Genomic DNA, 14,191 nt, shown 5'->3' on the forward strand with positions numbered 1-14,191 from the left:
CTTCATCTCACAAAGCACACAACTCTCAGCTCAGCATGATGAAGCTGTAGAGAATCTATTCTAAAATGTAAAAAAGAAAAGCTTTTCTGCAGACGCTATGTAGGAGTTCAGCAAAAGTAAGGAAAATAAGTCTTTAGCCACACAGCAAATCACACAGGGCTTCCTAAAAAAGGACAAACCAGGTCTTCCTAAACTGTTCTGGAAGCAAATGCAACCCATCAAAGGGTGTTGTGGCAAAGACAACACACAAAACCCATTTCTATTAAACAAAGAAATAGGTCACTGGTAACATAAGTGATGAATTTTCTCAGTGGTCCTAAGAAAATTTTGTAGAAGTCTAAAAGGGCAATGGCGCTTTCTGGAGCGAGAGACAAGTGGGTGATTCTAAATATCAAGTAGACTTTGCAGCCCCTTGGTCAAACAAATGGGAAAATCACAGCCTGCCAGCCTAGAAGTTATGACTCTGCAGGGTGTTCTGAGGTCAGAGACGTGAGGAACTGGGGATCACAGCTCTACTGCAGGCAAACCAGGGACTGCCACACACAGCAATAGCGTCGCCTCTCACTTCTTCTCCTGCCTCAGCACCCACCATCATCCTCATTGGTCTTCTCCAGGTAGCTGCTTTCATTAAGCAAATACAGCAGCTCTGCTAGTCCAATTCAGAAAGGAATTTTTGAATTAAATGTTTTTTGAAGACTACTGCTGACTTATCACCTTACAGGAAAGATACACAATTGAAATAAGAGTTGACAAATTTTCCCAACTATAACTCTTTGAGTTCAAAATTATTTAATTTGTTACACAATTCATTACCCCCCTCATCCAGACATTTCTGTAAGATGCTGAAATGTCTGCTTTCAGTTGCAAGAGTCACTACCAGAGAGTTGTAAAATAAAATCATAAGATGACCAGTGCTCTAATACACATATTACATACACATAAATATATATATTGCATATACACTACCATATTTAGCTGACAAACAGCCAGTATGGTTGCCATGCTTTAAATCCATGATTTTTCTTTTTTCATGAAACTCTCTTCTCAGACTTGGGCGCTAAAGGTATCCAAAGCAGTGGCACTACTGTACATATCCAGGCAAATTCCAAATACCCATGCTGTATCCTCCTCTCTAATCACCTGCTGGCAGAGAGCACACTACGCCATTCAAAGAAGGTTTACAATTAATATGCCTCTTCAAAATGGTCACCACCAAAAAGGAAGACTACTATCCACTATCAACAGAATTACAATCCAGAGTAGTCACCACTGCCTGCAAAAGAGCCATTTTTCTGAAGGCTGTACACCAAATGCCTTTTCTTCTAAAACAACAACAACAACAACGAACAAACAAACAAAAAACTTGCATAAACCAGGAAAACGCAGACACAAACATTCTCTAGGTTGGACGCCTAACACATTTCTGATACAAAAGTTATGCAAACTGACTTGTTTTTATATAAAGTTTTCTAAGTTTGTCACTAGAACTAACTTTTTACCTTAAGGTTTTATCAGTTGTGTAAGTATATATACTCAATCTGATTTTTGAAGTCAGATTTTTTTTGTTTATTCTTCAACTACATCTGGTATATGTATATAAAATAAGCACCCTTTTGGCAGACAGATTCTCCTCAGGCCATTGCTTGGTGAACTTTACACAGTGACTTTGAGATGAGCAAACTGACCTGTAACTTATGTCTGAGATAATGTTTGGAAAATGTCTCACTATTTCATGCATTTATTTGATAATTTCCCTACGGACAAGAAGTAACAGACCTTACATTAGGGTCCTGCAGGCTGGAGGTCTTACTGGGATTTACAAAAGGGGTCTCTTCTTTCACAGCCTGTTAAAAGAAGGAGCCAAAGTTTAGCACAACATCCATACACTTAGGTCATAAAACTGTTCATTAAAAAACTATTCCTGTAAGCACCCCAGAAAACTGCAATAGCCTAAATGCCTACTCTGCCCAGATTTAAAAAGCACAGAAACCTTTTTTATCACCAAAAGCTGAGATTCACTGTGCTCCACTACAATGTACAATGTGCAGAGCAATAGTGTTAGGAAGAGACTGTGTAAGGATAAAGGAGGAGAAGGAAAGGAACACTGATATTTATGGTTCCTCCAGAAAGCATTTGAGCAGAAATAATAAGAATCAACCCAGGCAGACATATTGTAGTTGATTTGTTCTTTTAATTGCAGTAGAACAAATATCTATGCAGTCTAATCAAAATAATGATGCCAACTTTTTGTTCAGTCTGTAAATAATTAATTGGAAAATGGGATCCTCTACACAAAATCACACTGTGCATGCAATGCACACACAGCACACCTTACCTCCTAGTGATCTCTGCTAAATTACAAAGTCCTGTCTTTCACACACCATTTGTCTATAGAGTTGAAAATACTAGTACTGCAAAATTACTTACATGTAAATTGGTTACATGAAGATTACCCACAAAATACCCAATTCAGGCAGGTGTTGGTAGATTATTCTCTTCAGCTGAGATGCAGGGTTCCACGATCCATGTGTAAATGCCAGTGTCAGCGCAACACTGCACCCCTCTACGGAAAATACTGGCTAAACACACAAGTGTCTCCAAATCACTAATGGACCTGTCAGGTTCTGACACTTCCATTCTGCTAAATGGATAGAAGGGAACTGATGTAGTCCTACAGTGGAGTGATTTTTCAGTGTTCAATATCTGAACCATAATAACTTGAAACCATGGGCCCAGATCAAATGGAATTAAATGTGCCAGTCTCGTCCTCTTCAAAAAGGATGAGACAGGTTCCTTCAAATCCATCAAACACAAATCAAAGGATTTCACAGGCATGTAAAAATATTGTACATTTGATGTGAGAACTTCCATTCAACACAAACGGATATATTCCATTTGAGGGTATTCATAAGAAAAATAAACAAAATCAAAGCTGAGATTCTTCTATACCTTAGCAATGAATGGCAAATATCAGTAGGGATGCTCCGTGCTTGTGGAAATTGCCCAAATTGTGACAGTTTTAGCTTCATTTCCCCCTTGTGACAGAAAGAACAAACCCCTCATTGCCACTTCCCAGGTCATTATTTACCAGAGCATCAGCCATGGTGGGAACAGACCATTCCAGCTTGTACACAAAACTAACTGTATGGGCAATTAAACTGGAACCACCGAGAGCCTGGCAGAAAATCTGCTCTGTCCCGGGCCTACTCCAGCCCAAGCAAGTACCAGAGGTGATGGGTTAGGGAGCATTTTGAAGTAAGTGCCTTTGTGTGACCCTTTCTGTTAGAGCTGTTCCACCTTATATATTGATACCAAAACCACCATCAGCAGAGAGGGGAACTTCTGAACCTCATTAGCAGGTTTCTCCTTCTCCTAACGGGGCTAGTTTACACTGAGGAAGCTAGTTTACAGCTAGTTTACTCAGAGGAGAACAGGATCAGCAGTAGATGCCAAAGAAGCTAGACCTCAACATAGTGCTCTGACATATTGGGGTTTAATCTCCCTCAGCCAGAGGTTTCCTCAGTCCTGGGCAAATCAAATCAAAGTGGGACATAATCACACCATCACCACCATTGTAACTCAGCCACCAAATATTTTGCAGCTAAGGTTTTTGATGAATTAGAGTCACACTGTGATTAATTGCAGGGTAGGGAGTACAATAAGTTCATAACTTTAAGAAATTTAGCTCAGCTCTAAAAAATGTTATTTTTACTGGTCTTCTAGTAGCTCTGTCTAGCATAATGTTTATTCAAAATCTAGTGTTTTCTTGAAAGGAAAGAAAATGGATTTTAAGGAACTGAGAGAAAGCATTGAAAATTATTCTTTGCTGGCACAGATAAGCACTGAAGTAATATTTCTTTGTTCTACAGAAATTGTAATGCTTTTTATAAAGCTGTTTGGTTTCCGAAAGCTGCAAACATGAATACAGCTGTCAGAAACTTAATACACAGTCTTTTCTTCCATGCTGATGTCTTAACAACATTTTATTGTTAAGTCTGACAAGCTAGTTGCTTATTATGTGTCAAATTGGCTAGTTTTTAAAACCATAAATCTTACTTTATTTCAATTTTCACCAAATTAATTGAGCTGCATTTTGAGAGGCATAACAATCAAAAAGAGAATACAGAGATCAAGGATGCAGTGCAGGGACTGTGACCAGGAATTAAATAATTAAAATACCACCTACTTTAACACTATAAGCCACAGACCTCATTAGCCAGTTGAGAGGGCTTCACTGTATTAATCCCTAATAACTGACCCTTGGTTTCTCCTCAGCTCTGTGACTACATTACCGCTGTCTTGCTGTCTCCGCACTAGAAGGCTAAGCCTGCATCTCAGGAAGGGGGGTATTCCTACATGGCACGATTGGCATCCTGAGGAACTTCTCTTGGTATTCATTTTCTCCATCATTACTCATGCTTTAGAGCACAGAAAAGACTCCTGTACCCACATGTAAGTACTGCAGGTCAGTAAGTGAGTAATCCCACCCTGCACTGGAGTGGGAGAGGGAGCATGTAAAGAAATGGAGGGGCCTGACAGGCTCAGGTGATGAGCTGTGCACGCCGGGTGCCACGGGTGTGCATTGGCAGGGAGATATTGATAAGGATGGGTTAATTCTGCTTGCCCTGAGACTCTCCTCCATGCCTATGAACAGACATAGGAAAAGGTTATACCTGCAAATATTTCTGCAAACATTCTGCAAAGGGCTTCAGCCATCAGGAGCTGTACTGCCGTTGCTTTACTTGTTGGCTTGCTGTCTTTTGGCTGGTTGGTTTTCAGAAAGAGGTCAGTAAGTCATGAGGTGACAGCATGCTTCTTTTATTTTTCTCCGAATTCTGCATATCACACTCATTAACCACACAAGGACTTCCTCAGCATTACTGAAAAGACGTGACAGTGAAATGAGGGTTACGCTGGCACACCGCTCTCACACTACGATTCCCACGTGGTCTGCCCTCGTTTGAAAACAAGGCCGTGTGCTAGGGCCAGGATTCGGGTTTTCACTGCCGGATGCCCTCCATCAATGGAACAAGAGTGTTTCATTAAGATGAGCAAAAGGTGGGGAAAATATATGGAGAGCCAAGCAGAGGCTCTATCACCCCAGAACGCCCAGCACTGAGCTGCGTAAGGACAGAGGCAGAAGCATGGAGCTGCTCAGATCTCCTTAACTAAGGCAGATTTTTCCGTCACCCAGAGGCTGCTGCTCTGAGAGGAAAAGGTTTCAGGGCATAGCAGACCTGGGAACTCCATTTATACAGAAGCAAATTCATCTAATAATTACCCAAAGAGAAACAAGCTGGCACTTCTGGCTACCAGACTGCAAACCAAATAAAATTAAAGGTCGTTCCATATAATCCATCTACACAATGCCATTCGCTTTTCTTATCTGCACTGGACCCAGGGCAAAAGAAAAATTATTAATGTTCCAATTTCCTATACCATTAAGTTTCTGGATGGTGTTAGAAACAAAGGTAAAGTATTACTTTATCATCCTAGAGACTAGAAACACACCTGGACAGAAATGCCATTGTACAGGCTCTCTTCATAGCTGATTGCTAAGAAATACTAGTTTCATCAAAAAGATGAAAAGAGGATAAAAACACATATGTAATACCAGCCCACGGCTGCTGAAGTGATCTACCTATGAACTGCCAGGCTGAGCCTGACAGTTTTTAGGCTGCTTTACAGTTGAGTCCTGAGCACCACAACCCCTGCTGATGTCCCAGAATCCAGGTCGTTTGGAGCCTTAGAGAGGAGGTGGGTGCTGCAGGGATGCTACATCAGATGCTGCTGAGCTTCCAGCAAGGGTGAGAACACCTCCTGGCTAGTGGGAGCGACTTCACATATGAATTCATAAGCCCTGGTGGCTGGATTTGCTTAGTGAGCAGCAGCTCCTTCTGTTTTCTTCCGAAGGAAGAGTTAGGTCCAGCATGATGGGGGAAAGGACTTCAAAATGGGAATTGGTTGTACTGGATATGTACCAAGTAGGACAACAAAGGAAAGACACCACTTTGGCTACAGCCCTCTGTGCTTCTGCACAGACGACTAATTCTGGCTGGAACTGTGGGCTGGTGACCTACTGCACAAGGCAGGCTGTGTTCTCAAACCTCAGGCAAGCACCCTCGGGAGACAGATCCCTCTGTGCCTCTACTTCATCACAGGAGGCATCACTGTGGCTCTCACCCCATCTGATCCATAATAGAAATAATCTTGAATAAGCAAAAAAGACTGCCTGAAGAATCTGGTCACTACAGCCAAGGAGGGGTGGGGTGTGTCAGGTTCTCAGCTGAGAAAGACAAGGGTCTGGAAGGCTCATATGAAACAGATTATGTCTCTTATTTATCAATTTCACAAAGTTCCAGTTGCAGAAGGGAAGGAGGAGCAACATAGCTTTCACATGCTTGGAGATCTTCAAAGGTAAGGAAGCGACGGTAAGAAGCAGTGGCTTCTGCTCTCACTGCAGTGGCCTGGAAATACTTCTCTACCTTGGCTCTCTGGCTCTGTAATGATGCTAAGGAGGACTGGAATGTCAGATTTTTCAGCACTTCATCAACATTTTTATCATTTGTCAGCGACGCTGACGGCTGGCTGACCACTTTAGCTAGTACAGGCTAAGCAACACATCATCAGGAAGAACATCCTGCCAAGGTAAACCTACCTTGGTGATTTACTATGTCAAACCTAGCCTCTCGGGCAGAAAAGCATCACGGTTAGGTCTCTTGGGAACAGACAACTGTTTTTCTCCCTCTGAGAAGGGCCTGGCACCATGTGTCTCCTGGGCTATGGCAAGGCTCCTACACATCACTGCAATTAACAGTACTTGTCTCATCATGTACCAGCAGTTGCAGACACACCAGCTAGGAGACAGAGCTGACAGAGCCGCAATGCGCTGCCACAGTCTTGTGACACTTCTGCCATGTTTGCCTCTAGTATCCCAGGGGATAAATTAAAAATTACCTTTTGCCACATTCTGTTTATCTAAAGCCTCCCTTCCCTTCTGCACCCCAGCAAGGCTGCCGCATCATTTCCTAAGCTCCCTCCCTGACTTTGAGGTATCATTGCAGGAACATTTCTAACGAGCTGCCGTGTATCATGTATCGATCATCTTGGCCCACATGCATTCAAAATCTTGTATTTTTATACCTCTGACACCCTTAATTTCCTCTAGCCTCGTTTTTAAAGTTGAGCAAACCTGTTTCCCCATAGCGACTGAACACAGAGTACTTGAAGCTGAGCCATTTTTAAATTCCATTGTTATAAGCAATTATAACTGACATGATGTTGTGCTCACTGCTGTTCCAGTCAAAAGTCCCAGCACAGTTGCTTCTTTTTACCTAGCCTGAAATTTGCCAGTGAGTTTATTGCTCATCCAAGCGGGTGACTAACAGCAACAGCTTTAGAAGGAAGGCATCGTGTACATAAGGAGCTGTGCAAGCTTCCCCCACAGCCTGAACACCTCAGCTGCGACCTGTTACTCTCCAGTTCTGATCTCCGTGTGACGAATGTCAAACTGTGCAGTGGCTCTGTGCTGTGAATAAAGACGGTTGGAGGGAGAGAGGAAAGAAAGAGGGCGAAGCAAACAGCATCTGATTCATGATGGAAGGAGGTTGAAATGTTGGAAAAGATGATCCTTTCAAGGTACTTAAGTCAATATCTAGTGAAAGCTAAGAACTCCTCTGGGGATCCAAAAGGATTTGTTTAAGTCCTATTATAAGAAAGATCGCATAAGATTGTAAATCCTCAAGTGTCTTCCCCTCACCTACTCTATTATCATTCATGACCTGATTAGGGTTTGAATCCAGATTCCCTTAAGTGAATAAGCTCCAAAGACCAAGCTCACATAAAGACAGCAGTTTTTTTTTTCTAGAAATACATGGCAAAAGCACCTGGACTTTTCAAATTGACAAGTCCTTACACTTGAATCTTTCCTTAAAGGAGACAGTGCAATGAAAAAAGACAAAGACTCATCAAAAATGTAGCTAAGGCAGACTAGCACTGTGAGTCACCTCATTTATGCACCTTTCTACCATAAATAATACATAGATCCCAGTCTCATTTACATTTGCAGCCATGGCTTGCATCTATCTAGGGGGCACAGGCTGCAGGATGACACCCCTAACTGAGCATGTCCTCAGACATTTCCTGGACCACAGTTCAGTCCTTTCCTCGGGGCAGCTCTAGACAGCACAAGCAACCTACCCTTTTACTCACATATTTGCAATTCGTAAAGCAAACCGATATGATTCTCCATCTGTACTCATTTCTAGGGCAGGGAGGAAAAAGAAAGATGGCTATCGACCTGGCCTAAAAATTTACATGTATATAAGCTTGTGAAGAAAGCCAGTGTGTGAAAAGGGCTAGAGGACTGAACATCCCTTTGTTCAGTGTAAATGTCCCTTTGTTTACAGAGAATCAAGGGAGGGGAATCAATTGCTCAAGAACCCAAACCTGGCTTATAGCTAATAAAAGATACCTCTTGCCAGCCAAGAGTTTCCCTTGGGGCTGATAAGGCAGAAGCGAATGGGATTTTCTATGCTCTCTGTAAAGAACTCCATATCTCCAAACTACCTTTTCCCACCACCTTTTCTCTGAACAAACCACCCATAGTGTTCACTGAAGAACGGCTGGGTAGTAATGTCACCTTTGTTTATCTACCATAAACTGCGCTGCAAAAATATGTCTTAAAAATGAGCCTGGCCTTCCTTTATCTGCAGAGGGAGATGTGAGTAATGCACAGATCAGCTGCTGTAGAAACAGGATCTCAGTTCCTTCCCTGTGCTGACCTGCTAAACTCACATCAACTCAAGGATTTAGGAAAACCTGGGTAACAGGTGGAGAATATAAACACCACTTGTAGAAGACAAACTACGAGAACACAACACATGCTGCCCGCCAAAAGAAAAAGCCTTGCTGAGATAGCTGTACATTTGCTTAGGAGCCTGTGCTTAATTATCAGGATAATTAGGATTTGCCTGGAGCCAAAACGGATATAAATAGCAACCGAAACCTGCTAGTATCTTCCCTCCATCAGCTGGGCTGTGAACTGTTTGGCAAACGCGACTCTGTGATACTAACAAGTATCAGCACTGACTCATGCAAGCTGCAAAGGGGTTTGAAACGCCAGGGAGAGCTGGTCTTTTGTATTCTGGCAGCTCCTCACTACTGCTGTATACCATTCCCTCTCAAATGAAGAGTCTGGAATAAACGCAGAAAAAAAAAAAAAAAGAAAAAAAAAAAAAAAAGAAGAAAGAAAAAGGCAAGAATAAAAGATGTCAGCTGCTTCCCAGCGTTTAGTGCTCCCCTGGAGCTTAATTATCTGGGAACTGTGACATGGGGTCTGTCAGCTAGAAGGTGATAGATTGCTGTGGCACAGTTTGAAAGGTGTGTTGTGAAACGCTGCTCTTTTGCTCTAGAGCTGCAGATGCTGTCTGGCATGCCCTCTGCAGACCACAGGCTCCCACAGTCCTCTGTGGGTTCCTCACGTTGCTCACCTGTGGAGCCCGTGGCAGCATGCTCTGGGTCCAGCTTCCAGCACCCCCATGCACATCGCAGTTCTGATTCTCCAGCTAGCAGAATGGTACAGAAATATTTCTATCTTCACCAGATAAACAAACTCACTGGTGTGAGTTTCCTGCTGCTCTGTAACTCTAAACCACCTGCAGGGCTCAGCGATCGGCACCATAAATTTACAAATTTTTGGTCTCTAAGTCAGGACTGTAGCCACAGGGGATGGTGTATTGCCCCCCAGGAGTGTGGTAAACAGCTCTCCAGAATAATTATGAAATGAAGTAGAGCAGAGATCACCTTCCAGAATATATTTTTCAAATATATTGCATAATTTCCCCTGATTTTATTTCTGAAATCATAAGCTTTAGTCATTAACTTGCAAGGCTTTCTCTTGTGTTGGCATCTAGCTGCCACGAAGAAAGAAAACTACAAGAAATTTCTCTCCCAGTTTATATTTTCCACTTGCAAACATTCACTCCATTCTCAGAATTAACAAGGAACAGCTTCTTCATCTACTACATGCAGGAAGTGCTTTCATAAACTTGTCACATCCTGATGTTAGTAGCATATGGTATTGAAAATATTCCTACTGCTTAGAGAGAGAGCTGTTACAAATACTTCAAACAACAGTTTGTTAATTTTGGAACTGATCCTATGGTGCACTAATATTTTTTTCATGTTTTTGCACTTAACTGTATAATGAAGACGCCCCGTGAAGTCTCATAAAGGACAAGTTAGACCATAGATTTTTGGGGCCTTTAAAAGAACATTTCATTTCAAATATTGTGTGCATAGGATAGAGTCTGGTTCTTTCTTCCTTTTACAAATTAGAGAGGAACAAATACTCATCTTTTTTTTTTTTGTGATACCCTGAAATAAAGGAAGATCTATGATGTGCATTAGGAAAATCAGCCTTTCTTGCTTTACAGCTTGAGGAATATAGGCTGTGCCTTACAGAACCTAGATATAGTTCTTGTCCTGGCTGCCCTGTAAGTTGAAATATGACAGTACAGAAAACAGATGAGAAATTTGGGTTTTAAGAATAAGGCTAGAAGGCAGGACTTCTCAGGGATATAATTTGCAACTGGCATCAAAAGACAAAATTGGGATGACATGGCTAGTCCTCCAGATCTACTGGGCAGAGGGACATGTCAGATGGGGTCAAAGAGGGGCAAGATCACAGCCCTAGAGGAATACATGGAGTTAAATGTTTGTCTTCCATGAAGAAACAATTTCTTATCTGCTCCTCAAAAGGATGCTGTAAGTGTCACTGAGGAGGGTAATGCCATCCCAGCTTGCTTTTCCCAGAAGATGACTGAACTGCCACTGGGAAATGGCTTAGCTACTGGTATTCATCTAGTTGTTTGGGGGCAGGGGAAAGGGAATGAACGAGGGCAGGGGAAGAAGGTATCTGGGTGGCCTTACGGTATGCAGGTACAGTAGGTCTCGTGCAGCCCTCTTCCCTCCTCCTGCCTTCTAGGTGACAGACGGCGTGTTTCTCCTTGTTCCTTCACCATGCAGGTTTTGCCTGCTCTTCCCAGCACTTGTACAGCCACAGCTTCTTACTATAATAGGTGACCATTGCCTGGTCTCTGCCTACTTATTTTCGCAATGTGGGTGAGAAGGGTAATCTTTCATACTTGACAGGAGGGGAGCTCAAGTGCAGAACTCCTCTCTAGTTGCACAGGCAATTTTGTCGCTACGCACAGAGTTGAATGAGGATTTCCAACATGAAAGTGACATCCTAATTTACTGGCTATAACTCTTAAGCCATACTTTGCTAGCACTGAAAGCTTCAGGGATTTCAAACTGAACCGCATGCCATTATTTTTCCATAATACCTGCTATCCCACAACAGTCTTCTTTTCCTGCCTTCCCCTATTTCCCTGAAATAGTAAGACTTTTCTCATTGAGGCCAAGCCTACAGACACCAACTTAATCCCATCTGACTGCTAAAGCCTTCTGCAGAACACCACAGGTAAGAAGGAAAAAGGGATGCTCGGTTTGCTCCAGAACTTATTTACAAAGTAGCAGCAGCAGCTAAACAACATGGTCGTGGCACCTGTGAGAAAGCAACCCAGTATGTTCTCCCTTGGAAAGTCTCAATGTGAGAAGGTAAGACAGGGCAGGTGAATTGAGAGATGCATATCTTAAGCACATTCCCCATCTTGCTTTAGTAATGCAGTACTCTGAACGCAGCAGCACACACTGCTTCTAGTCTTTAACTGTCCAGTCAAACATGAATACAAACAAAAATACAAATGTGAGAAATCTACCATGGCATCTTGTGGAAATGACACGCAGGAAGAAGAGAAGGCAAACCCAAGGGCAATCGAACAAGAAACTTGCTGTATGTAGCACAGTTGATACAACACAGAATTCAGAAAGGTGAGAGAACTGCTTTAAGCAAAAGCTAAAAGAAAACCCCAGCCTCCTTCCCCCACATGCTGTCAGATTTATGGTTTCTGTTCTTGAAATCTAGGGCAGTCAGAATAACCAAATTTTGATACTCCCTTAGGTCTAGCTAGACCAGATGTAATCTAGCTCTCAGATGAAATATCTGCCAAGCAACAAAAAATACACAAAGATGATTGATTGTTAACAATATCCTTTGCAGGGCAAGTTGACCTGATATGTTATTGTGAAAAGAAACAAAGCAGTGGAAACACCAACAAGATTTGTGTTCAAAGAGAAAAGTATGCCTAAGGATATCACAGGAACTTGGGATAGGAGTCATACCAATCTTTCTGCCTCTACTTTTGCTCCTAAAGCATTATATTTGGCTTTATTTTTGGCACCAATGACATCATCTTTTGTCCACAAATTACACTTGAAAAGAATCACATTTTAGGTTTCACTTAAGATTTATCTCTGATTGGAAAATTAACTTTTTACAGTCATGACATCTAGCAGCAGTTTTCAGTTGCGCGACATCATTTCAAGACTTGTTTTTTAGAAACAGGATGTATCTCATGTAAACACTGACCAAGCAGTGAAAAGAGCAGCTTACAATTTAGAAGTACACGAACAACTAAGAAAAAATAGACTAGCTAACATTTCACATTCAGATAACATATCACATTCAGGTATCTAAAGTTAATCCTCTAAAGGTTGCCTCCAGAAGCATAGGTATTATCTTTAGAATATCCTTAAGCACAGATAAGGTGGTGAGTATCCTCAGAAAACTCCAGAGGTTATTGTTTCTCAGCTAGAAAGTAAGTAAAAGCTACAGTGACAAAATCAAACCATGGGCATTTCCTGGGGCCTTCTCTCCTGTTTTCTCAGCCTCTTTCAGCTGTATTAATCATGCCAATTTGGACAAATTTCCTACTTCCATTGCATCAATCATTTTGATCTACCTGAAGAAACTGCAGAACAGCTAGAGAAAGCTAGGTCAACATGGATACTTGAGTTAAAATAAGATGCTTCCTCAGGAACAACATGATTTTGAAAAATTGGTGTAAGCTATGCCAAAAGTAGAAAAGTGAAATATTAAACACAGATTACCTGGGTGCCTACTCTAAAAGCAGCTTCCACTTGAGCTTTAAGGATGTTGCACTTCATATGATCAGGTACAGATGAAGGTGACACAGGAGCATGAAGAGCCTTTTCAGGTACTTTCTTCTCTTCACCCTGTATTTAGCATAAAAGACAATGTACAGTGACATATATTATAAAGATAAATTTACAAAATGGTCCAAGGTAAAATTTTTACTTGTAACAACTCAATTCAGCATTACTGGATAAAACTTCCATGTTCATAACCTGATAGATACATCTTATAAAAAAAAAAATTCAAAATATTTAATGACTTGATGCTATTTTCAAGACAAGAGAAGCCTCAGGGAAGCCTGAATAATAGCAAAAAACTGATGTGGAGTGAAGATACATGGATACTCTACCTGTGCAGTGATCTGGATCAGAAATCAAAAGCCCCAGGACAGCTGGTTTAGAGACCTGTTCAAACATGACCTAAAGGTTTTTTTCCTTGAGCAAACTACGTCTGGCAGAAATGCCAGCATGAAGAAACTTCCCATGAAGAAAAGGAGAAAAAGAAAAAAAAAAGACAATGCAATTCTAATGTATAAACAAAGAGGGTATGAGTGAGACCGGGACTGTAAATGTAAAAGACCGGGACAATCAAACATAATTTTAAAGAAGAATTGGGCATTGGCATAAGAGCCATTGCACACTTTCCTGTTCTTCCTGGAAATGAGACCTGAATTACAACTGAGTAACAGCCTGGAATATGCATTCATTTTTCACTCATTGCTGTGAAGAGTGGGGGGTTCTAGGCACCCAGACAGAACAGGTATGTAACGCTGTAATTCAGATTTTAGCCAAAATAGGTACAAGGTATCAGTAAACCAGGTGATCCCTGAGGTTCACCATTGACAAAGTATTTCCAAGACAGAACTGGTCATTTTTTAGGCACTGAAATTACCATGTGATTAGCCCTTTAACTTCAACGTCTACCTCGTTTATCCTCCCTTCTGCTCTCCTCCATGGCATCCCACTGGCTGAGGGTAACTACAATCTGACTGACTCTTCCCTCAGGTCCTTGAACAATCACAGACAAAAGGGAACATGAAGATTTGGGTGACGCTTCCTGCAAATGGATTAAATCACAAATGCAGTTATGTTGCCTGAGGAAACTGTCCGGCAAACACTGTGGAGGGCAAGA

At 41.7% G+C, this 14,191-nt stretch overlaps 1 protein-coding gene across 1 annotated transcript in view; it reads right to left on the reverse strand.

Moving 5' to 3' along the window:
- EPB41L4B (erythrocyte membrane protein band 4.1 like 4B) overlaps positions 1–14,191 on the reverse strand; it is a gene marked incomplete at its 5' end in the record, with an annotated part of 102,817 nt that overhangs the window by 41,774 nt on the left and 46,852 nt on the right. Inside the window, 2 exon segments of the mRNA XM_008936117.1 lie at positions 1,777–1,844; positions 13,015–13,140. Coding sequence (XP_008934365.1) covers positions 1,777–1,844; positions 13,015–13,140 — 194 coding nt within the window.

This window comes from Merops nubicus, unplaced genomic scaffold (genome assembly GCF_000691845.1).
Source record: "Merops nubicus isolate BGI_N331 unplaced genomic scaffold, ASM69184v1 scaffold9982, whole genome shotgun sequence".
Lineage (NCBI taxonomy): Eukaryota > Metazoa > Chordata > Aves > Coraciiformes > Meropidae > Merops > Merops nubicus.